This window comes from Populus nigra, chromosome 1 (assembly GCF_951802175.1).
Source record: "Populus nigra chromosome 1, ddPopNigr1.1, whole genome shotgun sequence".
Lineage (NCBI taxonomy): Eukaryota > Viridiplantae > Streptophyta > Magnoliopsida > Malpighiales > Salicaceae > Populus > Populus nigra.
This window is the reverse complement of record NC_084852.1, coordinates 14,353,307-14,379,069: the sequence shown is the minus strand read 5'-3', so window position 1 is coordinate 14,379,069 and position 25,763 is coordinate 14,353,307. Positions and strand designations below refer to the sequence as shown.

At 32.2% G+C, this 25,763-nt stretch overlaps 2 protein-coding genes and 1 long non-coding RNA gene across 3 annotated transcripts; 2 read left to right on the top strand and 1 right to left on the bottom strand.

Moving 5' to 3' along the window:
• Positions 1 to 11,133: 11,133 nt before the first annotated feature.
• LOC133680897 (protease Do-like 1, chloroplastic) lies at positions 11,134 to 15,088 on the top strand. Its single transcript, XM_062103923.1, has 8 exons — positions 11,134 to 11,746; positions 11,818 to 11,940; positions 12,028 to 12,199; positions 12,527 to 12,564; positions 12,988 to 13,186; positions 13,327 to 13,479; positions 13,642 to 13,776; positions 14,754 to 15,088. The coding sequence occupies exons 1-8, from the start codon at positions 11,352 to 11,354 to the stop codon at positions 14,829 to 14,831; spliced, it is 1,293 nt and encodes a 430-aa protein (XP_061959907.1). The 5' UTR covers positions 11,134 to 11,351; the 3' UTR covers positions 14,832 to 15,088.
• Positions 15,089 to 20,795: 5,707 nt separating this feature from the next.
• Positions 20,796 to 23,998, bottom strand: LOC133667892 (carbonic anhydrase 2-like). Its single transcript, XM_062087594.1, has 10 exons — positions 23,799 to 23,998; positions 23,104 to 23,165; positions 22,658 to 22,807; positions 22,485 to 22,533; positions 22,134 to 22,250; positions 21,996 to 22,049; positions 21,731 to 21,816; positions 21,532 to 21,637; positions 21,296 to 21,454; positions 20,796 to 21,006 (listed from the first exon to the last, which is right to left on the bottom strand). The coding sequence occupies exons 1-10, from the start codon at positions 23,973 to 23,975 to the stop codon at positions 20,968 to 20,970; spliced, it is 999 nt and encodes a 332-aa protein (XP_061943578.1). The 5' UTR covers positions 23,976 to 23,998; the 3' UTR covers positions 20,796 to 20,967.
• Positions 23,999 to 24,005: 7 nt separating this feature from the next.
• Positions 24,006 to 25,378, top strand: LOC133667898 (uncharacterized). Its single transcript, XR_009833581.1, has 2 exons — positions 24,006 to 24,775; positions 24,995 to 25,378. It is a non-coding gene; the product is annotated as an uncharacterized LOC133667898 (long non-coding RNA).
• The last annotated feature ends 385 nt before the right edge of the window (positions 25,379 to 25,763 follow it).

Sequence of the window (25,763 nt, the reverse complement as noted above, 5' to 3'; positions counted from 1 at the left end):
ATAAAATGATCTGGCTGCATAAAATAGAAGAGAGCTGGCTAATTTACCTCTGGAGGTTGAGTTCTGTTTTCAGTTGTAAGCCGTGCAACCCTCGCATAAGATCATTGACATCCTTGCTCGGTTCAAGGGAAAAGTGCTACCTCTGACTTCAAAATTGAAGATGATAGGCTCAGATTTTAAGATGCATCAATGGAATAAAATGATCTGGAGAAGCAAAATTTTAAAACTCACATTGCTTTTCTTGCATGCTTCCTTCGATTAATTAATCAAAGAAATACTGCATATCACGTTTAAATTATGAACAAGCTACAAACTCTTGAATTCGAGAAAACTGATTACAAGATCAAAGCACGATTGTTATAAATGGAGGAAGCAATTGATATATCTATTTTAGTCTTGAACCACAGCGACGTGTGGGTAATTGACTAGTTTATTAATGAATCGTAAATCTCTATTGTACGAAACAACTCTATTTTGATAAAAACAAATGTGTTTGTCGTGATAAAAAAAATCAATTGTTCATTGTTTCCCTTGCTAACAATAATCACCAAATAAACTCGGTTTCACTATTCACTACTTGAGCTATGCAGCTTTGATTTTTTTCTTTTTTAGTTTTATCATTCCAAGTTACCTTTTCTTAATTTTTTATATATTGATTATTTTTTCAATTTGGTTTTTGTTGTTTTAGCATTTCATATTCTGAAAATAATTAACGAGCATCAGCAAAATAATTCATTAGAAATATTAATTGAGTCAATTATAAGATCTAAAACAAAGAAGATTCAAAAAAAATTTGATAGATTGATTTAGGATGTTTGGGTTGAAAATTTGCAAATTTATCAAGTTGGTCCTTTATGTACTGTTTGAGCCATACATTTACATGTGGAATCTTGCTGTGATTTCAATTAGTATAAAAACTAGATATAACCAGATTTCAATTTATATATGGTAGGTCCAATAATCCATCCATATGAGAGAGAGTGACATGTTAAAAATAAGGATTAAAATCTATAAGCAGACCAAAAAAATTAGAAAATGACTATTTTTCACATGATTTGTAGATTCTTATGAAGCAAAGATTTAATTACATGTGGAATTCTTATTTTACAAGGATGCCTTACTTTCTAAGAAGATCAATTACGCAACAACCCTTATTTAGTGAGGATCTCATGTGCAACAACAATCCTTATTATTCAAGGATATTAGAAGCAGTTTTGAGCTTATTTTTTTTTCAATATACAATTTACACTAACAAACATTTGGTTTTTTTAAAGAGACTTGAATTATTTTTAGAATAATATTTTGTGTGGCGAGGTTGCTCATACTTTTAGTTTTTGGACTTATCAAAGATCAACTATCTTTATGGTGTTTTTCCTTTATACTTACATTTCGTGACTTGTTACAATCATAGTGATAGGTTATTTTTCATCTAATAACATTGGTGTCTTGGTTCAGATAATCATTATACTAGGTTTTTTTTATTGTAATATGATTTTAGTTTTATTGGGTTGCTCTTTCTGGTGTGTTGGTTTTTACTCTCTAGGTTCGCATCATATTTTTTAAAAAAAACTTTCCTTTGTGTTTTTGTCGCATGTGAGCGTACGTTGTAGCTAGACATCGAAGTTGAAGAGTCACCACCTAATTGTTTAGTTTAGGGTCACTAGAAGAACCGTGTGTACTGGTTTTATTAGAAATTCCAAGGGCAAGAGATTAGTTGTGGCTAGGGAATGTATTAATACCTCTAGTACACTTTATCTGATGTAAACTGCATTATATGGTCTAGATATGGTTTAAAGGTTTTGATGGGTTCCTAATCGTTGTCTATCTATAGCTCAGATAAAGATTTACTTTCATGAATAAATGTAGCATTTCAAATTTATTATAGGCTCATATAACCAGATAATTTTTTATGAGAAGGGTCCATGTAGGCACTTTAACATGATTCAAATATCCTTGAAGGCAAAAAGTTTCTTCATAACTCGTATATTATGGTGAAAATACTCTCAATTAAAATTGGTAAATATCTAAAATAATCCTAAAAATTTTCTAGCCAACTCCTAGTATTTAAATACTATCCTACTTATAGGTCCAACATTTATACTAGGATGTTAACTATTAATTTTCATGAATTAAAATTTTAGAGTTATTGAAATATTGACCAAATTCTTAAAAATTTTTACAAACTTGGTGTAAATTCTAAAAGATACAAAGGAAAATCAACACAAGTATTTTTCTAAAACCATACTAAAAAATTTCTCTTTTTTTATATAAATAAAAAAGCAATTTTTATAAAGATTAGGTCGTATGCAACAAGCAAACATTTTTTTTTTTTAATTTTTTTAAGGCCATGTTTGGAAAAATCATATTTTTGTTCAAAACAACAAGTCTAAGGACATGTTTGTCAAACACACTTTTAAGCCAAAATTCATTTTATCAAACACAGTGGTAAACCAAAAAATGCTTTATAGTATTTGACCCGATTTTGACCCTCTAGGTCGACCCAAAAACACTAGTTCAACCATGGACTGAATAAAAAACCAAGGTTTTACACAAAACTAAACTAGAATAGGGATTTAAACTGAAACAAATCGAAACTAAAAAAGTACAAAAAAACATAATTTTTTTTAATGAAAATGGATCAAAGACCAACGAAGATGAAGAACACGAAGAACAATGAAGAACATTCGAACTCAAACCAAACAATATAAACATCAAACTAGACTAGATTTCAAGCAATAAAAGGCAAGGTTTTGTTTGTAATCAGGTGTAGATCAAGAATCAAGCATCCATGTTCTTCAATTGACACTTAAAACCACGATTTGATCAAAATATATTTGGAAAATTGAAAGAATCCTAGAATCTAAATACATGAATATGTGTTATTGGTGTGTTTTAACCTTAGATTGTTTGCTAAAGATGACAAACTAACATATATGTGCCAAGAATTAACCAAAAATAGCTAAAAAACAAAAGGCTAAGACAAAATTCATGTGAAGAACATGAACCCCAAAATTGGAAAATTTCCAGAAATTGAAAAACTAAGGTCAAAACCCAAATTTGGCTTTTTAGGCTTTTAAACACACTATTTTTTTTTCATCACAAACCACATTATTCATACTAAGCATAATTTAATCCAAAAAATGAACAAATAACATCAATAATCAATAACATGCATGAAGTTCCAAAGTTCAAAACTACTAAAGCTAAATAGCAAACATATTCATGCTATTTGAATTCAAAACTTGATATTTTTAACATCTATATGCCAAAACATATTTATATGAACCATTAACTTGCACTAAAAACATTAAATTGATCAATATATTTTTAAAATATTTAATCCACAAACAAAAACAACTTACTATTTTATTACAAAAAAATAGATTCAAACACCAATCAGAATACCTCAAATACATTATTAACATGTTATTGGGCTAAACACACATAATCAAACAAGCATTTAAATCAAGAATCATGCCTTTAGTGCAAGCCTTACTAACATGTTATTGACCGGAACTAGAACAAACTATCATAACAAAAGCTTAAGCAATCTAAAATATGCTTAAAACAAGAACAAATACAAAACAAACTTCACCAAAAAAATATCAGAATATTCCAGCACCAAAATCGATCCAAAAATGTAAAATGAGCTCAAACAACATCAAAAGAGGTTTAAACATTAAAAAAGCATGAATGAGCAGTCACATGGACTCCACCATTAAGTTTTCACATGGTCATACCTTCTCCAAGCTTGCTAGCTATAGGCTACTACTTCCTTCCTTCTTTCCCTTTATCTTTCTATTCTTTCTAAAGCTTGCTGAACTTTAAATGTTAGGTCTTTGAACCTTCATACTAAGGTCTTTTTACAGAGTATATCCTCACGTTCTTCTCTCTTTCTCTTTTTTTTTTTTAATTTCTAGGGGTATTTGTAAGGATTTTCTAGGTTTTTAGTGGATTTTCTCAAATATTGATCAAAACCCAATCATTTGATCAAAATGAGAGAGCTCTGGACAAATGTTAATAGCTGGAACTTTTTTCCTTCAATGGTTATTAGGGATGGTGGTTTTGCCTAGGTGGTTTTCTCTTCCTTGAAGACAAAGACATGCATTTTTCACCTTCTGATCTTAGATGAAAGATTTATGGCCTTTGTTAAGAACCCTCTATGAGTTTTTAAATGGTGTTATATAAATAGGTATCTCAATCAAGGTTGACTGAGTTGACCACTTTTAAGGCTTCACAAAAAAAAACTCCGATGTAAACGTCATCGGAGACCACCTGAACTTGGTAGTGGAGCTGTAAACCTTTTATTTAGATCTATCCTTACTTTATTTGAAGGTCTGTAACTTGACATTTATTCATTTAAAGGTGCTAACTCGATCAACCCAGAATCTAAAAATACAGTGATGGTTGATTAAGGATAAGATGTTATAGACTTTTATGAAAGAATTAAGATGTAAACATCTAATTTCATGGAAATAAAGTTGTAAAAGAGATGTTCTTCTTTTATTTGCAAAAACCTCAAGTCATTTGAAGGTCTAGAAGTTCATAACGAGCTTTTAGAAAGTACAAACCTGATCATCCAAAACTGTCAAATAATATGATTAAAAGTGGGTGAACGACACGTCATTTAGGTTAAGCCCTTAAAAATTAGAATTTTTAATTTGGGATGTGACAAATTTTATTTTAGTCATTGTTCTTCCAATTGTTTTTAATTACACCTGTAATTGCCTTCCAAATTCTTAATTTCATGCAATTTCACCCATGTCAAACTCAATCATCAACAGCAAAGTTTAATACCATTTTTATCTTGATCACTAGTTTTTGATTTGTATATTTGGATCCTTAATTGACCATCAAACTTTTAATTTTCTTTAATTTGGCCCTGATTGGTCAATTTCATCTCTTGAAGTCCCTCGCCTTTTACAATTTGATCATTGATTTTGAATTTTTTCAATCAAAACCCTAATTGGCTATTAATCTTTATTTTTTTAATATTAAGCCCTTGATTTGACTAATTAAACTTTCCAAAGTTCAATTTCAATCCCTAAACTTCAATGTTTTCCAATTAACACCCAAATTAAGTCCAAAAAACTGATTTTCCTCATAATCAAGTTTTCATAAAATTAATTAAGCCTTTTAAAATCCTCATTGACTTCTTACTCATCCAAATTTGTATTTCCTTACCCCAAACAAAAATGTTTTCACTGAATGGGTCTTTTGTCAATCAGAATTAGGTCATTAATTTTATCAATCTTATACATTATGGTTCTCTAGCCTTTTCACTTGTCATTTTGGTTCTTTACCACCAACTTAAGCAATCTTTTAGGTTTTCTTCATATGAATTCTCTTGTATTTTTGGATTTTTTTTTCTTTTCTTGATTTTTTTATGGAATAAAAAATGGATAACAATAATTTTGGTCATTGGATGTTAAGAAAGGAGAGAGAAAGTCATTGGAAATGTTGAAGAGAGAGAAAGTTCTCAGATGATAACATTCGAGCTATTAAAAAAGTTGATTTTTTTTTTCAATAAGTTTGTTTCTTTTTTTTAGAGGAGTTCATATAGATGATGTTTTTTTTTAATCATGCTGGAAAAAATAGATCATGGTCCTTAATTTTTTTATTCATTTATTTTTAAGGTTTTAGAGAGATTAAATGCTGTTTTAGGGTTGAAAAACTTGGATCCTGATTTTTCAATCATAGGAGGTGATAAGAAACTAGTGTAGAAGATGATAGGTCATTTGCTTTAATAGATCGTCCAATTTTTTTAAAAAATAGAGTGGATGACGCGCCTTCGAGAAACAAAAACAAATCAACCAAGCACACATGTTATTTTTATACTAGTCAAGAGCGCGAGTCTGACATCTTTTTTAACTTTTAATTATTATTTTTTAATTTTAATTAATACCCTTTCACTTAAAAAAATTATTTAGCTCACTTTTTTTAGAATAAATCTTTTTAAATATTTTCTTAGTTTTATAATGCTTTAAAGATATTATTCTACTTTATCTTTATTTTCTTTTTTATATTTTATATAAATAAATTATATTCATGTGACACATTTATGAAAAATGAAATTTATTTGTTCTTAGCAAACAGAATTAACCTCTAAGATAAAATAAATAAAAACATATAAAATTAAAAGGATACTTGGGTTAAATATTTGCATAGGCATCTATCTTTTGCTTTTACTAGGAAAACTAACGTTTTACTTTAATATTTAATTAGCATTAATAACTATTCATTGATTCATATATTATTTATTTTATTTTTTAAAATGTAAACATATTTCAGTTTTTCAATTAAAAAAAATCATGATACTATAAAATGCATCTTTAATGCCAAAATTGTTTTTTACATCACTAGTTAAAATTGAACAAAATAATGATTCACTCTATAATGGAATGCCACTTCCTTTTAATAATAAAAAAACTAGCCAAATTGACCTATTTTTTCCAAAAATATTTAAATGATTGTTATAATTATATTTACTTTAATTTTTGAAATTTAAATTTATGTAATTTCATCTTTACATATAAAATAATGCTTCGCCAATAATAGAATTGTAAATGAGTTTAGTCGAACTAGGCTTTGATATTGTCAAACTCAATTTATCTAATTTTAACAAAGGTTAAACTAGGCTTGTTTCTCTGACAAGCCTAAAATTCTTTTAAAGTGTATTTATTTTTGTGGTGGCTTTTATGATCGTAGTTCGAAAAAAGTTGACTTTTAAAAAAGCACTTAAAAAGCAAACAATAGATAATATATAAATATTGTTAAACCCAAACCATGCCCAACCCAAGATATATACATTTGTACCATATATATATATATATATATATTACTATTTTATTTATGTTGAATATTAAATATTACTCAAATAATTGATATTCATATGGATACTCAAAACTCAATGGATATAATATCTAAATTTATTACACATTTAGTGATACATAGGATATTGATATAGTAAAATCTTGATTTGTGGATACTTATTGACATTTCTATGTACAAATCTTAAACCCAACACCTAAACAAACTTATTAAGGATTCATTTAGGAAAGTTGTGGCTATGGCTTTTGAAAGGCTATAAATTATAGCTTCTGTAAATAACATGATGTAAGCCTGAAAAGTAAAAACTTTTGAACTCATACATAATAAAGAACAAATTCTAGAAAGCTAAAATCAAATTTAATAATAATAAAAACTTGACACAATAATTACCGGAACTATGACATCAAAGTTATTGAAATAAAGACTCCAACCTAATGATTATATTGAATCGTGAACTGGAAGTATAAAGAAGAATACCACAAAGACAATTGATCTTTGATAAGTTTAAACAGTTCAATTAAGAACTAATATGTATGAGCAATCCTCACACAAGTATATAAAATATTATTATAAAATCAAAATTTGTTAAAAAAAAACCCTAAACTCAAATAAAATAACCTTATTTGTAATAGGTAAAAAAATCCTAAAACAAGGCTGAAAAAATAACAAAAGAGTTTTAAATGAAATAGAAAAAAATCCTAAACCAATTAGAAAAATAATGCAATTTAAATACAATAGATTCTAGACCTTATTGCAGAACCTTTTAAGTGTTCAATGGCTATGTAATTTTAACAATATATAAAACAAGACCTCAAGAATATTCTAGAAAAATTTCAGTCTTTCAGTCTAATCTAATGATTGGATAAAAAGATATGCTTGTTAGCGTAAAACTATGAATTAGAAAAAATAAGCCTAAAATTACCTCTAATTGTCCAATTCACAAGCTACCAACTTGGTATCCTTGAAAATTAAGGATTCATTGCAAAAAAAAAAAAACTCCTAAATTGTTGAATTCTTTTCCTTGCATAAATAAGACTTCCAATGTTGCCAAAGCTATAAAAAAATCTTTCTTTTTAGAAGAAAGATTGTTGTTGCATAAGGAATCCTTGCAAAATAAAGATTGTTTGCTTGAAAATTTTAATCCAGACTCTAAATACATCGTTGTCTCTTTTTTGGATGAGTTATTGCGCCTACCAGATATGGATGGAAAGTTTAAGATATCTAGTTTTCATCCCAACTTGAATCGCAACAAAATTTCACATGTAACTTCAAGTATGACCTAAACCATACATGAAGTTCTAGTATGGTAAATTTGCATCTTATTAACTCAAAAATTCAGAATCAACTCAATCAATTCCTCTTGGATCCTTTTTAGTTTCAAACCTTGTAATAGGCCAAATTGACACCTCTAATAGATCTTTTTGTGAAGCTCACTGATTCACATTATTCTTCCTTTTCTCAAAAGAATTCATCCTCTAATCAATAATAGAAATACCATATATGGGTAATACATCTTGATAATCCTACAACAAATAAACATAAACACTATTTTGCATAAGATTGTTTGTATAACAAACAGTCTTTATAATACTCTATTTTTTCTTCATAAATAACCCTTCTTTTCTTTCTCTCCTTTTGGCCAACTTGCTAAATTCTTTTATCTCGATCACTATTTTATTGTAAGTTAACCCTAATGATATATTCCAAATAGTCATATTTTTTACTAGGATCTCTTCACTCTCATATATGTGAATAAGCACATGAACTCCTTCGCAATGGATTAAACTTCCATATCAAGGTTTATGATGCTCTCCCTCATATCCATATGTAGGTAATTGATGCATTAAAAGACAACAACACTTCTCATCCTTATTATTAATGTGACATCTCGAAAGGAAACTATTATCTCTTTGTTGCTCCAAATCATCATCTTTGACTTGTAAACTAAATACATGTCTAACCCTAAGTGACTCACCCTTAACTGGATATTCTACATCTTCATCACTAGCTTTATTAAGATCAGAATCAATGATGTCATCTTCCTCAGGATATTAGTCTAGTGGACTTTCATTCGTTAAAGCCTCCATCTCAAATGATTTGATTTCAGTCTTTTAAAGGTTCAATACCATCTAATTTTATTTTATTTTATTTTTGCATCTTTTGGTACTAGAACGAAGTTTCCCATTTTAAGTAGTTTATTTGTTTTTACAATAAACATTGTAAGTTATCAATCCTTGTTCACCTTATAAAATCTCATACAAGTTTTATTTATCATTAACCTTCACAACTTGAAACCTTAGTTTATCTTGCCTTCTTAAATGATGAACCCTTTAAGATTGTTTTTTTTTTTTGTAGACTAGAAATCATGACATCTTGTCCTTCCTATCAAACACCTTGCCAAACCATATCCATCCTCTCAAATTACTGCTGCATAGCTTAAAACATAAACATCATGTTTTCCCTCTTCTTTGTAGATGATGATTCATCTTTGAAAGACATCATTGAAATTTAAAAACATAATAGTAACAAGAAAATATATTCTCACAGACTCCCTTATGTGTTTACACTTAAATAGATTTCACTCCACAAAGTATGTCCAAATAACCTTGAAATTAAGATTTGAAACTAAGAAACCAAAAAACCAAAGAATACAGATTGTATGTGTATATCTTTTCATTTATGAACTCAATCTTTTGTAATTTCAAGCTTGCAACATAATTCAATTTTTTTTTTGTGATTTCACTTTTCTTATATGTGTGTGTGTGTGTGTGTGTGTTACTTACTTTCTTTTGACAATAACAAATTTATGCCACACATTTTAGAATTGAAGAAAGAATACAAAAACAAAATGGAAAATTTAAGATAAAGAAATATAAACTAATTTTAAAGTCTTGCTCTGATATTAATTGATGAGAATCTAGAGGGTAAAAAGCCTTGAACCTACACATAAGAAAGAACAAATCCTGAAAAGATAAAATCAAATTTAAAGATAGCGAAAAACTTGACACAATGATTACCTGAACCAAAATAACAAAATTATTGGAATGAAGATCCCAACCCAATGATTATAAGAAATCATGAATTGAAAGTATAAGGAAGAATGCCACAAGACAATTGATCTTTGATAAGTTCAAGATAGTTCAATAAATAATCAATATATATGAGCAATCCTCACATAATCACACAAAAATATTATTATGAAATCAAAGTTTGTAGAGAAAAATCTAAATAAAAGTTAAATAACCTTATTTACAATAGGTAAAATTTACTAAACAAGGCTGTAAAATAGCAAAGGAGTTATAAATGAAGTAGGAAAAGAATTTTAAATTAACTAGGAAAATAATATGATTCTTGCACCGTAGTTTCTAGACGTTATCACAAGGTCTTTATAATTTTTAGTCATTATAAAATCTTAGCCATATATATAATCTTTTGGCAAAATTTCAACTCAATTCAATGGTCGAAATGAAAGTTATATTTATAAACATAAAATTATACATTAGAAAAAAAAAGACCCAAAACCATATCTAATTGTCCAATCTGCAAGCTACCAACTTGGCATCCTTAAGAATTAAGGATTTCATGCAAAAAATAAAATCCCAAGTTGCCTACTTTATTTCCTTGCAAAAATAAGACTTTTAATGCTATCAAAGTTGCCAAAATCTTTCCTTGTAGAAAAAGAATTGTTGCTGCATAAATCTTTGCACAATAAGGATTGTTTTCTTGTGGATCTCAAGTCTAACCTCAAACACATCGTTCTCTCTTTTCATGATGAGTTACTAAGACTATCAAATATGGATAAAAAACTTGAAATGTTTAGTTTTCATCTCAACTTGAATCGCAATAAGATTCCACCTGTAGCCTTAGATATGCTCCAAACAATACACATATATCTAATCTAATAAATTTATAACTTATTAACCCAAACATTCGAAATCAACCTAATTAATGCGCCTCGACTAATCTCATGGGTTCTGAAGTTAACGACCATATAAGTCTCCAGTAACTCTAAAATTTATAAGACTTCAATTTATAATTTTTTAAAAATAAATTTAAAATCTGATAAATTAAACTATAACCCTCAAAGTTTTCTTTGATTCTTTTAATTTTAGAACTTTTAACCATTCTAAACATTAACAAATAATTTGTTGGATTTCACTAGAATTCACTAGAACGTGGTATGTCCTTGAAATCATCAACTCACTCAGAGATATTTTTAAGATTTGCTATACCAGAATCAAATAACAAGATTAAAAGTGTTTTTGCTTACACGCAAACATTCGAATAATCAAAATCAGGGAAGCTGACAACGGGAGCAGCAATCGACCAGAGAAAGGGCGGGCCACAGCAATTATCATCACAAGGCTGTGACTGTGAGCGATAAAGGAGTTCATTTTAGTTTTTTTGTTTTAAATAGAAATCAGCAAGCAACTAATAAATTAGCAGTTTATATATTTGTTTATGGACTATATTTAATACCGAAACCACCTCCATCGACTCGAGAAAATCGAAAGAAGGAAATGGCCGGAGCTGTATCTTCTTCTTCTTCTTCTTCTCTTATTTCAACGGGCTTCCTTCTCTGTCATTTTCCTCAGTTTCCGAAGAAGAAAGCAACAACACTCGCTCTATCCTCCAAATCCCACAACAATAAAATATTCCTCCACAATCACAAGCAACATAAATTAGCTATAAACACCACCACCACCACCAAATTATTGAGGGATTCTTTTCTTGTAGTGTGTACGTCAGTCGCCTTATCATTCTCTCTGTTGATTGGGGATGTAGACTCTTCTGCTCTGGCTTTCGTTATCACCACTACCACTCCTCGTAAATTGCAGTCCGATGAACTCGCTACTGTTCGACTCTTTCAAGAAAACACTCCTTCTGTTGTATACATCACCAATCTTGCTGTCAGGTACGCTTCCCTTTTCCTTTTTCTTTTTAATTCTTGATTCTTTAAATTAATTAATAAAGTTAAATTTACAGACAAGATGCATTTACGTTGGACGTGCTGGAGGTGCCTCAAGGATCAGGTTCTGGGTTCGTGTGGGACAAAGATGGTCACGTTGTCACTAATTATCACGTCATTCGTGGTGCTTCTGATCTCAAGTTAGTCCCATTAATGACTTTTACTTTTCTTGAATACATTGCTGTTATTATTGTGACTTTAACTAGCTTGTGGTGTGCCTTAATTAGGGTCACTCTTGCTGATCAATCAACTTATGATGCAAAAGTTGTTGGCTTTGATCAAGATAAGGATGTTGCTGTATTGCGAGTTGACGCACCCAAAGATAAGCTACGACCCATTCCTGTTGGTGTCTCCGCTGATTTGCTTGTTGGTCAGAAAGTGTTTGCTATTGGCAACCCTGTGAGTGAATTTAATTATTTTCCCAACCCTAGAATTTGGGTGGCATATAGCATTGGATTATGAAATCTACATGAATTTGCAGTTAGAAACACTCCCCCCCCCCCCCCCCCCCTCCTTAATCCTAAATTTAATTTATATACGATATATTTTGTCCCTTTAATTCTCCATTTCTTTTCTCCAAAAAAATTGATTACAAGCTGATTTTGTAACAATGTTTAGTTTGTTTATAAGTTCCTGATTGAGGGTTTGGACATCATTTAATTGCACCGCTGTTTAGTTTATTGTATAGGTTACCCTAATTGGCAATCCGATTTTCTGATTTTTCAGTTTGGACTTGACCATACCCTTACAACCGGTGTCATCAGGTATGAAATCCAGCAGAGTTTATTTTATTGTGTTTGTTTGTATTGTTACTTTTAGAGACACACACACACAATCATTGAAACATTATAGGTTTGATTATGATCTCTGTCTATGCTAATGCTCCAACAATTGGCTGGAACTTCTTTTAAAGCTGTGATTCAACTGAAAAGATTTGGAAATAGCATCTAATTACAGTTAATGATTAGATTTTGCTTTCTGTTTAGTATTTGATGGAGATATGAACGCTACACCAGTGATCACATATGTTTTCATTGCCATGTCATGGATTGATACAAGAACAACAAACAAATAAATGAGAATGTAGGAATAAGACGTATGGTTCCGGTTGTCATTTCGGTTGATATACCCATATGTCTATGTATGAGACACCATTTTGCTAACACATTATTTCTGCTCTTTTCTAGTGGGCTTCGTAGAGAAATCAGTTCAGCTGCTACTGGCCGTCCAATTCAGGATGTAATACAGACAGATGCTGCCATTAATCCTGGTAATAGTGGAGGGCCACTTCTTGATAGTTCAGGGAGCCTTATTGGAATAAATACAGCCATATATTCTCCATCGGGTGCATCCTCTGGCGTTGGATTTTCTATTCCAGTTGACACTGTAAGTCATCACTCATGCCCTTGCTTTTTTGTTTTCACAATGAACTTTTCTTCAGCATTATGGCATTTGACCGGAAGGAGAAAGTTCTTCACTTGTTATGCTTGTGAATAATTTACTAATCCTCATTTTTGCAAAGCTAGGTAAGTGGCATTGTTGATCAGTTGGTAAGGTTTGGAAAAGTTACAAGACCCATTTTGGGTATTAAGTTCGCACCTGATCAATCTGTGGAGCAGTTGGGGGTAAGTGGAGTGCTTGTCTTAGATGCTCCTACAAATGGTCCAGCTGGCAAAGCGGTATGTTTTATTCTTTCTTTCACATTTCTTCATAGAACTTTCTGTTAAACCTACCTTTCTACTCACTAGGTAAAATGGTTGGGCTTCATATCCTTCTCAATGGCGGCGTCATAAGAAATTTTAAGTTCTACTTCCGTTCATGTATGAATCTGTCTTCTGCAGGGTTTGCAACCAACCAAACGTGATGCTTATGGCAGACTTATTTTGGGTGATATCATAACCTCTGTGAACGGAAAAAAGGTTACAAATGGCAGTGACTTGTACAGAATACTTGACCAATGTAAAGTGGGTGAGCAGGTATGGTTTTGAGTTTCTTCTTTTTTGTCCTTTGACTAATCTTTCTGTTTCTTTTGATCGAGGATGGGAGTTTGGTTTTAAGAGTAAGTTAGTGTTGTTTGCCATGTTTCCACTTTGGAGTTTAGTAATTTGAAAGTTGCCATGGAAATTAAGGTTTCCATTTGGTATAAATTATGCAAATTGATTCAAGTTATTTTTTTTTTTAAAATAAAACTTTTGACTTGAAAGAAAAGCTATAAATATTTTTGGTTAGAAATAAATTTTGGCTTAAAGCATAAGGTTGTTACAAAATTGAGTCATAAATTTTGTTTTAATCAAAAGTATAAATTTGCAACTTTTACTTATTAATTTATGCTGCCTTCATTCTTCAAAAAGTTGTGTCGAGTCATTTTTTGGGCGCATACTTTTAACTTAACTCGTTTTTATCTTAAATTATATGAAAATTAACTTTCAATTTATGACTCAAAGTCAAACGGAATTTAAAACTGTTTCATTATTGTCTAGAGGTGAGGTGAGTTAGAATGAAGTTCATGTGTCAAATACAATAGATATCAGTTGAAAATAAACACAGGATACATGGATAAAATACAATGGTTCCTACTATGCATTCCACATGATTTTTTCTCTGTATTTTGTGTTTGTTGGCCTAGTCTATAGGTGATGTGGTAGACTTAGTCTACGTAATAATTGTTCTTTAGTAAGAAAGTGGTAATGATGAGATCATTGACTGAAAGTAGTGAAGCAATAGCATTTCTTTTTGGTTGTGTTACAATTATACTGGGAAAGATGTCCTTTGAAAACCTGATGTTGGGTCTTCCTGTTCCATACACTTACTGGATTCTTGGATGTTTTGCTGATGACTGTTGATGTGATGGACAAGTCACTATGTTATGCAAACCTTGAGCTACTTTAGTTAATGTATGACATTGAATTATTCTGATAGTTATTGTTTGAATTCAAACCGTTCCGATACTCAGGTGACAGTGGAGGTGTTGCGTGGTGATCACAAGGAGAAGATTCCTGTAATACTGGAAACAAAGGCTGACGAGTCTTAATGTGTAAAAGGTCTGGCCTGTATATTTGATGCAGTACATACATGGGGGAATGCGGTAAAAGGCTGACGATTATTTTGTGTATTAATTTCACAAGAAAGGTTCTTGCTGTATTCCTTGTAAGTATTAAAAAGGATGCAGCCTCACAAACTCTCTTCATCAGGGTGCTTAATATCATTCGTGTCAGAAAGAGGAAATGTAAGTCACGCCAAGCAGTTCATGTTTAGTGAAATAACAATTTGATCTCCAGATGTCACACACATCCTGACTATTCTTACTGCTTCATGGCATCTCTCATTTATTGTCAGATCAAGGTTCCGACTATAGAGGACTAGAATACTACTTTACCAACTAGCATATGACTAAAATTTTGGAGTTATGCCTCATTTCCCTGGTCAGTATTTGCTAAGTTGGCCTGAAATTTTGGTGGGCGGTAAGTTGGTTACTCTAGCCAGGCTTGAACATCATTGTGTTGCCGAAACTTTTTATATCCTCCATATTTCTTTCGAAGAAGATTTCAGATGAGTCATCCACTTTTTTTACGTATTAATTCTTTTGTAGAAGCATATGATCCTATAAACGATAGTAGCATGAATGGGAATCCTTGCATTTGAAGTATTTGTAGATTTTATGGATGAATATATGTACATCACCAAAAGCACCTCAATAAAAAAAAGTTAAATATTTGTGAAGGTAAATGTTGTAGTATTTGAGGAGTACTCGAAGTCACCAAACATTAATGATATAGCTAGATTGTTGGTGGTTGGTGAACACCGTAACTTTCCTGGGATGTTAGGACGCATTGTTCGCATGCATTGTAAATCGAAGAATTGTCCAACTGCGAGGTAGAATTGAATAAGTTCAATGTAGAATTGAATGGAAAAGATCCATTGTTTCATTAGGGACAAGTTATAGCTGTGAAACAGAGGCCTGATCTTGATGCTGCAAGCTAAAACCTTTAATTTGGTATCTCTATCTTTCATAGAAAAACCCATGGATATAGTTGATGAACAACAGGAAGGTTTGAATAAAAAATTACAATGATGGATTTAACAATATAGAAGTTCTCTTTTAATATATTCTCTTTAGATAAAATATTTTTCACTCATTCGATAATTTTGTCATAACTGATTTCACTTAGCCCATGCTCTGAATTGATGGTGAATATTTGTGTAACGATCGATAATTTACTGTGATTTGTGCACCCTTGTTATAATGGTTCATCGGAGTCTTTCAAAAGATCAAAAAACTTGGTTGCGTTTTTATTTGATTTTTCATCTATGATTGGATATTCACTTGCATAACAATGACTCATTCTCATTGCATCCATTACCATATTCTTATAAGGATTACTACGGTTATCTACAACTCCATGTATATTACTAAAACTAAAAGTTGACTCAACCATCCTTTCTACCATGTTTTTTTAAGGAACATATGGTTCTCCATGTGCAAACCAACATAAGTATTTCTTCATGAACCTTTTTTTTTTATAAAAGATGCATCGTTACAATATCTGGATTGAGAAAATTTTTTATTTTTACACCTTTTACATGGATATGTAATCTCGCCTCTAATAATGTTTCTCGGATTAGATAGTGCAGAATTAATAAAACCATTAACCCTATTATAGTAATCCATCTTGTGCAACCCTTTATGTGAAACTCAATAGATCTAAGAACAATCATCCATTACATATATCAAACTTATATAGAATATTGATGACAACATGTATTAATTAATTATGTAAACTAAATAAATTAGCTTTGGTTTAACTCAAACTTATTCAATCTATTTTAATTATGCTCTTAAATCATTATCAATTTTCTATAAAAATTCAACTTCCTCCATATTTACCAAAATTTCCAACTTAACAATAAAATTGACAAAATATGAAACGTATCTATTAAATAAGTTATTATTTATTTTATTACAAAACACCTAAATCACAAAATCAAAATAAATTTCATTAAATTACAAACAAATATAATTTTTTAAAATCTCAAACAAACCTTAACATGTACAAATCATACATTTATACAACAATTTTCTATGGGAAAAAGCTATAAAACAAGTAAATACATAAATAAACTTCATATACTATATTAAAATGCCATAAAAGCTAATATTTTAAAATTGAGTTCAAACAAAAAATGGATAGTTTTGCTTTCTTCTTATAGGGAATCCTAAAAAAATATTTAAACCAAAATAGGGATGCACACAAACTGAGTGTTAGGATGGTTGGATTTATGGTGATGAGAGTTTGATTTGTGATAAAATGAAGGGGGGGTTTAACTATTATTTGTAGAGAAGAAGAAGAATAAGAAGAAGAAATGGGGAGGAGGAGGTCACTCACCAGGTCATAACTTCAATATTACCGACAGATATACTGACAAATATTAGCCATAAATTTATAAGCATGGCACACCATTTTTTTTTTCATTTTTTTTCGCACTGTAATATCATCTGTATATGTACATCGATGAAAAACTTTTATCGGTGTATACCGAGAGATATAGCGAGAAACTATTCCGTCGGTAAATTTTACTACAATTTATTGACATAATTTTTTCGATTTGTATTTCTGTTTGTATTTTTTAATTTTCTTGTAGTGGGATCATTTGTCTTACTTTTTTCTAGTATCAAAAATCATCATTTTATGATTACTTTTAATAGCAAGTTATTATTGAACAATAATCTCTTTTCTCTTTTCTTTTTTTTCAATATATATTTTCTAACATGAATATTCTATAAGATGAACTATTAGTTTTGACCCTAAATGAACACACCTAATAGATTATACAACTTGAAAAATAAAGAGTTAAATAATGAATCTCTAGTGTGTGTGTATGAACTGTCACGACCCGTGATCCCGGGTCCATGACCGGCAACGCAGGAGCGGTGCCGGAAGGACACCCCACCTGCGCTAAGCCTCAAAACAGACATATTAAAAGCATAATTTATTCAAAAATACGCAGCATTACATAATCTTCAGAAATATTATATTATTCAAAACTGATGAAACCAAAAGATAGTTTAAAACTCCTCATCAGTAATTAAAACAAAAACAATAGTCCATAATACTCATTGCATTGTCAAAATCCAAACTTAATTAAAACAAAGTAATAGTGGAGCGTTTAAGATATCAAATCAAAACTAAAAGAAAAGCCTCACAAAACAAGTAAGGCATACCGACTCAAAATTGAAGAAGCAGGAACACTCAACAAAATCCAACTGCTATCAGAAACTAAGAACCTGAAATAATATTAAGATTGAGGAGTGAGTTCAACCAACTCAGTGAGGGAATAATAATTAATATACATTTTAGATATTCTTGATATTAATAGTTCGCAAGATCATTTATCTTGATATACATATACATATACATACTAAACATATCATCATTACGTAATGGACTACATGTCAGAGATCAGATGACGCCCGAAGGTGACCAGATGACACTCAAAAGTGACCAGGTGACACCCGAAGGTGACCACTGTGGGATGATCAGTCACCACAGGCTGATGCCTTTCTTACCAGCTAGGTATACAGAATACTATGTGCACACAGGCTAACTACTCTCCGTTAGCATGGAGTTACTGACAAGTCCCATATCAAGGCATAATAGATATTTACAAAATTATCAGAGAAACGTATATCATATCACATAGAATCTAGTTTGATAGATTGCAAGTGCAAATTCAATAATAAATGAGTACTCGGAAAATAAGCAACATATATAAATATTCAAGAAATTAACGAGATGTACTCGTTATATAATCAACATACATATTTACTTATCATATATGCATATTAAAGATTATCCCACTCACCCGGAAATATAGAACTAAAAGGAATGTCAGACGAAAGACCTGAAAATCCTATTGAGGATCGTTAGGAGAACCTACAACAATATATGAAATATGCTAAAAAACAACTCAAACAAAAGATCCCAATGCATATAATAAAAACCAGGTTTAGTCTCCTAATTTTATGGACTAAAACGACAATTTTTCAAAACAGGGACCAAAACGTAATTTTACCAAAACCGGACCAAACTGTAAATACATAGCCATACTAAAATTTCACCCATGAACCATCCTTAATTCTGTCTAGAACGAAACAGGGACCGAATTGTAATTTTCATAAAGTTCAGGGACTAAAATGTAAATTCCCGAAATTGAGGGACCAAACTGAAAATATTCCCAATCAATTATCAAACTGAGATTCATCATCCTTAACCTCATAATAACACTGTCCAGAGTCTCAAAATACAATTAGGGGTCAAATTATAATTTTATCAAAGTTTAGGGACTAAACTATAATTTCACAAATTGAGGGACCAAATTGAATTTTCATCTTCAAACTCAAACCCAGAATTTCACAGATTACCTACTGTCATCTCCTGATTTCTAACACAATTTCACCATTCAAACAAAATCATAACTCAAAATCATCATCTTTACCTACAATCTCTCACAATCAACTAATTAACTAATTACCCACAACAATCAACCCATAACATTCCAATTAATCCATTAATCAAACCCAAAATACAATATTCAAAACCCTAACATTTATCAAAACAAAAACTTAAAGCTTAAAGAACACTCATTTATACATAATCTTACCTTTAAAGTTATTTCCTCCAATTCTCTTCTCCTTTCCTTATCTTTCCTTCTTTTCTCTTCTTCTTCCTCCCCTTTTCTTCTCTTCTCCCATCAGTTTTCACTCTTAAAACACAGCTCTCTTCTTTTATTTTATTTTCTATTTATATTTATTAACTCTTTATTCAATTACTACAATACCCCTTATTCATTTATACTCGTTTTTAGCCTTTAAGGGCTTTATTGCCTTTTACCTACTCATTTAATTTCAAAACATCACATGAACATTCTAGCTTCTCTCGGGGGTGATTATTATTTTCCTTTAAGTATATTCAAACTCGATCCTTACAGTAGAACTCTCTAAACTATTCATATGTATCTTAGTTGCGAATCATTTTTTCTATATTAGCCATCTTTTATATTGATAGTTGAGGCATTTTGGCCAACACCATAATTTACAAGGACATCCTTTAAACTCCTAGAATTTATGGCATTCCTAATTGGGATATTCATGTCTAAAAAGTATGTCCTCGTGTTGTAAGTGACTTAATTTCATCAACCTTTTGACCTTAAAGACTCGTATTGTGAGGATGGCCTGTTTGTTAAGGCTCAAAGTGCTTATCTTCCTGGTCCTCGAAACAGACAAGATCATGGGTGTCTTGTAGGAAGAAATCCAAAGAAAATTAGCCAAAAAGTTCGAGTCTAGGGTAGGTTTTCTAGACAAGGTTATGATGATTCTCGGAATGTTAAGTCGAGTCGAGACAAATGTTTAATTTATCAAAAATTGGATCGGTGGGGTCTGCCAAGAAGTATTGGCATTCCACCCAACACAATTTAGAGCGTCCAAGTGACCCGTCCATCACTCGATATATTCAGCTATATATCCCTCATGTCTTGTTTGTCCTCGCACAGCTTCTCAATTTAATTATCTAGTAGTAGCTAGTGATAAAAATTTAACATCAAGGATTTTGCTTTTTATATAGTGTTTGAGTCATGTGGTTGCTAATATGATGGTCACTAAAGGTTTACATGGTCGCTAACTTCAAGGTCCATAGGATTAGTCGAGGTACACGCAAGTTAGTCCGTACACCCACATTAAAAAAAAAAAATCTCAATTTGTTTCACAGCCTAACTATATATTCAACTAGTTCTTCTGGTGAATTTCGTGTTCCTAATTAAGAAGAAAGGGCAACAAAATCAAGTGGTTTGGCACTATCGATGGCATGTCTATGGATTTCCCCCGTTTTCCTTTCTTCCTTGAGAAGGAACTCAGATAGTTTGTGACTGTCATCTAAACATAGTTTTGGTTTTTTTTTAGTTTTGATACTAACACCAGCTAGGTTTTTCTGGTAGTATTACATAAATAAACAACCAATTAATTAAGCCTTGTATACTGAAGAAGCAAGACACACGTTAAAGAAGTTGGCCTCAAGAGTTGTGTAGAATATCTACATATACAACCCACTGCATTACAAGAAACAAATCGAGGGAAGAGAGCCTCATCTTTGCGGGAATGACCTTTATGCAAGTCCCTACAGCTTCCAATGTAGTATGGTGGCCACATCCTTTACCTAACAAAGGAAGAAAGAAGGAAAATGCAGTAGTGAATAAAGTCTATATATAATTAGAGTGGTTTTATTACTTAATTTATTACGTTACAGGAAGATTATAATAGACAAGCAAGACTATAATAGAGTGCTGCTGCTGCATTTATTAGAGAAGGAGATGCTGGTAATCTCCATTTCACATGTTCATTAATCTCGATCGAAAATATGGCTCATTTAAGCATCTACAAAGTACATCTGGGAAAGAAAGTTAAGAACCAAGATAGGGTCACTGATATTTGGATGATGTTCATACGGAGAGAGAGGGAGAAAGGCTGTACTCAAGCCCCCAGAGCTCAAAACTGCCTTTGACAAAATCATAATAACCACCCTTCAGTCCTAGAGTTTTGTTCACCAAGCCATCCCTCACAAACGGGTAGGTTAGCAAGTGTCCAAGGGACACGTTCACTGCCTCCTGCAATATCGACTTAAACATGTTATTATTAGCAATTAATTAATTCCACTCGAAGTTGATCGTAGCTAAGCGCTTGCCTTTTCACATTGTGTACAGAGGTCTGGGAAAGGTGCATTGGCATGTTCTGCTAAAACCTTAGTCTTGGCAGGGTAGCAAACTTTGACCCAGTCTTCTATGAAATCACTGCATATAAATTTCAATCATTAATTATACAATCTATATGAAAAGAAACAAATAACTCAATGGACTTCTTAATTAAGACGCTAGCTTACGTACGTTGATGTTGTTCCATCATAAGGGAAGGACATGAGGCCCTTAATTCCACCACAGGCGCTGTGTCCAATGACCACAATGTATTCCACCTGCAACACTCACATGAACACCGATCAAACTTAAGCCTGGCTCTCCTGGCTGGTTGAAATATCAAATATGTGCGCGTGTGTGCGTGCATTCCATCGGTGTTCAAGCAGTCTGAGAAGTTAATTGGCTGCCGAGGGATCAGAAGAATTTCATAATCATGATGGATAAGTAGCTAGTTCACCTTCAGATGCAAAACTGCATACTCTATTGCTGCCCCAACTCCAGCGTACTTAGTCTGTTGCAATAAATACAGCAAATTAAATAATTTTATTGCTGGGGAAGAGTAAAGATCACAGAGTAACATGAGGGGGTGATTAACTTGATCGTATGGCGGGACCATATTCGCAACATTGCGGAGCACAAAAGCTTCCCCTGGTTGGAAATCAAGCACATGGGACGGGCAAACCCGGGAATCCGAGCATGCAAACACCATAAACTGTAACATTTTGATTACAACACAGGCATTAAAAATTTCTCAAGAGAACCCAACTTTTTTTTTTTTTTTATGAAGAGACTCGTTGGATTTGGGTCACACACGACATGAGAGTAATCTTTCTTTACTATATAATAACTAAATAAACCATGTTTACAATTTCATTAGGACTCAATCGTGGTTAATTATAGTTTCCAATTAGCACATGCATGTCTATGATTAAGCGTGCGTGCGCACCTTGGGGCTTTGGCCTTTGGCAAGCTCGGAGTACAGTCCCGGATTCTTGCTGCCAAACAAAAAGCACAAAAAGCACTTCAAATACATAGCTATTAGCTACAAACTCCTGTGTGTATTGAGCATGTACTAGAAGAATTGTAAGAGAAGAAATTAAGAGAGTGAATATGACAGACTCATATTTCTCCTTCTTGAAGTGAATGAAGCCGGATTTAATCTTCTCAACAGGATCGAATGCCTTGGGGTCAGAAGATGAGGCGGTTTGTAATTCAGCTGTTATCTGCTCCACTTTCGCAGCTGCTACAGTTTTCAGCTCTTCCTTATCACTGCAACCGACCATTCAACTACACATTACTTCATTAATACTTTAGTTATATACAAGCTTGTTCTCTCCACTGCCATTTAATTAGCTCATGCTTTCACTTCCCCTTTAAATTTTTTTTCTCACGTTAAGAAAGGAGAGATTATCTTTTAATTGGTTCTGTCGACGTACACTCTGCTCGGGGAGGGATGAAGGGAACTTAGGGAAGAAGAAGAAGGATACATGGGTTGGAGGAACATGAAAACACTGTTTTACCATTATTTTTTGCTACGATAAATAATAATTTTTTTTCATTTTTACCTGAGGAGTTTCTTGAGAGATTCAATGGCCTCGTTGTAGTCGTTTCCCATTTCTTCTTCTCTCTGATAATTCCGACCCAAAGCATTTAGGAATATTAATTTAAAAAAAAAGGTACATGTAAATTATATAATGAAAGGGAAAAAAAAAAGAACAAGGCAGCCGAAGAAAGTACTTACAATTAAGAAATTAAATGAAAAGAGAGTGAAGAGACCTATTCAAATGCATGTTGCTAGGATACGCAATAAATTAATGCATATGGAAACGCATGAAAATAAACTGTCAAATGAGAAGTCTTTACTACGCTATAAATGTTGGCAAACGAGTGAACAGAACTGAGTTTTTTCTCCCCTTCTCTTGGGTATATGAAATAATTATGAATGGACAACCTTTCCTGTTGCCCTCTTACAGGAATCTTAACTGGCTTCTATCATGTACATGTATGTATACATGATGTATAGAAGATTTGCATCAACTATATGAATGTTTCTTGAACGTACCAGGTTGATACAACGGATGTTTTTCTAAGATCATCCGAAAAAAGATTTAATATCTAGAATTTTTGTTTTGATTACCATCAACCATATTGTGAGTCCTTTAGTTTATGGTTTGAAAGGATGCCTATTATATATATACACACACACTAGTAAATATATAATAGTTAACAGTATATGCATGCATAATGCATTGCACTGTACCCGAGGTGGATAGAGAATAGGAGCAGGGGCTGCGAAAACAGGCTGGTTTCTGATAAGGGTAGGAGGAGAAACAGAGGAGTTGAGGCTAGCAAAGACTGGAGGACATAATGCGGGTAGTGATCTCTTAGAGGCAGAGACAGAGGTGAGACACCAGCTGTTAATCGAAGCCGTCGACATTGTGCACGGGACCTTAGGATTCTGTGGCTTTATACCCATTTTTGTAGATAATGAAAACGATAGCTCGGTGAATAAAAGCTCTTGCCCTTGTAGATGAGGTTTGGACGTTCGAGATCGATGCTGCCTCTCAATCCTCATCGTGATAGCTCGTACCGTTCCTCTTCTTGTTTTTGTTTTTGTTTTTGTTTTTTCCCCTCAACGTTCGAAAATTGAAAATGTATTTCGGAAAGCCCGTTTTCTCAAACATGCTAATTTAATAATTTCAGTCAATATATGCTTCCCATATTATATTATATTATATTATAGACAAACAATTATAATTATTTTGGGATTTAGAGATATATTCACGTTCAATGCTATAAATAATTACCATATCAATTCATTATGGGAAATGCTTCAATTACATATAGGCACTAATAAATCAAAAGGTTATTTAGAGTTGCATTGCAATATGCTGTTCTGAATTATCTCTGTATGAGGCATCTTCCCTTCAATAAATGCCAGATGATTCATGTTAGACAGACCTCTCTATCCTAGTCCTAACAAGCAGAGGGGTGGCACGTGTCTGTATTGCTGAGGATGAAGATGAACCAGCGTTTTTTATGGTTAAAAAGCAGATAGCTATATCCTTTTGAGCCATGGAATAACTGGTGCAAATGTGGCACACATGATGATGGGTGATGGAAAGTAGAGATAAGATCCTATCCCTAAAGCATGGCTCTGGAGCCTTTGGTGATCCGAACTTGCTAGAGACCGGCCCCTTGCATCCCTTGTAATGTCACTGACATGAGGATCGAGAGGTTTGTTCTTCCATGTGATTTTAACCAAGAGCTATGCCTTGTATGATGACTTTGTGATTTATCGGTGACGCTGGATATATTAATATGTATGCCTTCGAGAACGAAATTTACAAGTAAAAAACTACAGAAAATGGCCTTACCTAGCTTGTCATATGATCTTGTTGTTGGTATAAATTTATGGGAAAGGAACACAGCACGTAATTCTTACCTCCATAACAGTTCTTGCAGGATATAAACATACAAATTCGTTCCCATTGCTGACTTGTAGTTGCTAGACATGAATGAGAGCTTCAACCAAGAAGTGGAAACTCGCAAAATCTTCTTTCTCCTCGATGAACATTCCAATTCCCAGGCAATTCGTGCGCTGGTCTTCTTGTTCAATATTTTGGTACTGTTCGTCAATCATTATGATGGCAAGATTGTGGAATATTCTCGAGCTAAGACCATACTTAACCATTCTTTTTGCAGCGATAATTAGCTGGTCGAAACATTTTCTCTAGAACACAGACATTGTGACTCTCCAAGCTAGTGAAGCTCTTGAAGGAGAAATTAAGAACATGGGACATGGAAGGTTATATAGTTTCTTGCAATTTTAGATTTTCATTTCTTTATACGAATTAATATTCTTGTGGAGAAGGCATGACAACATTATTCGGCAAGGTGTGAACATCTTTGATCATCTTCTGGAATATTGGTGGGGTAACTACAAGGTGGGAAGCTTAAAGCTTGTCCTAATTTGTGAACCAAAAAAGGTTTCAAACGCTACAGTTTCATGTCTATCATTAAAATTATATTTGTTTGTTGGTTTTTGAAAAGTTACATTTTGCAGCTTAAACTTTATTGCACGTGAATCAATTTACATTTTATACCTGCCATGCCCAAAAAAAATCAACAAAAATTATCTGATTATCTATAAATTTGCTATTATTTTTAATTCAATGACTAAAAAACCCCTAGACTTCAAAAATAACAAAAATGCCTTTATATT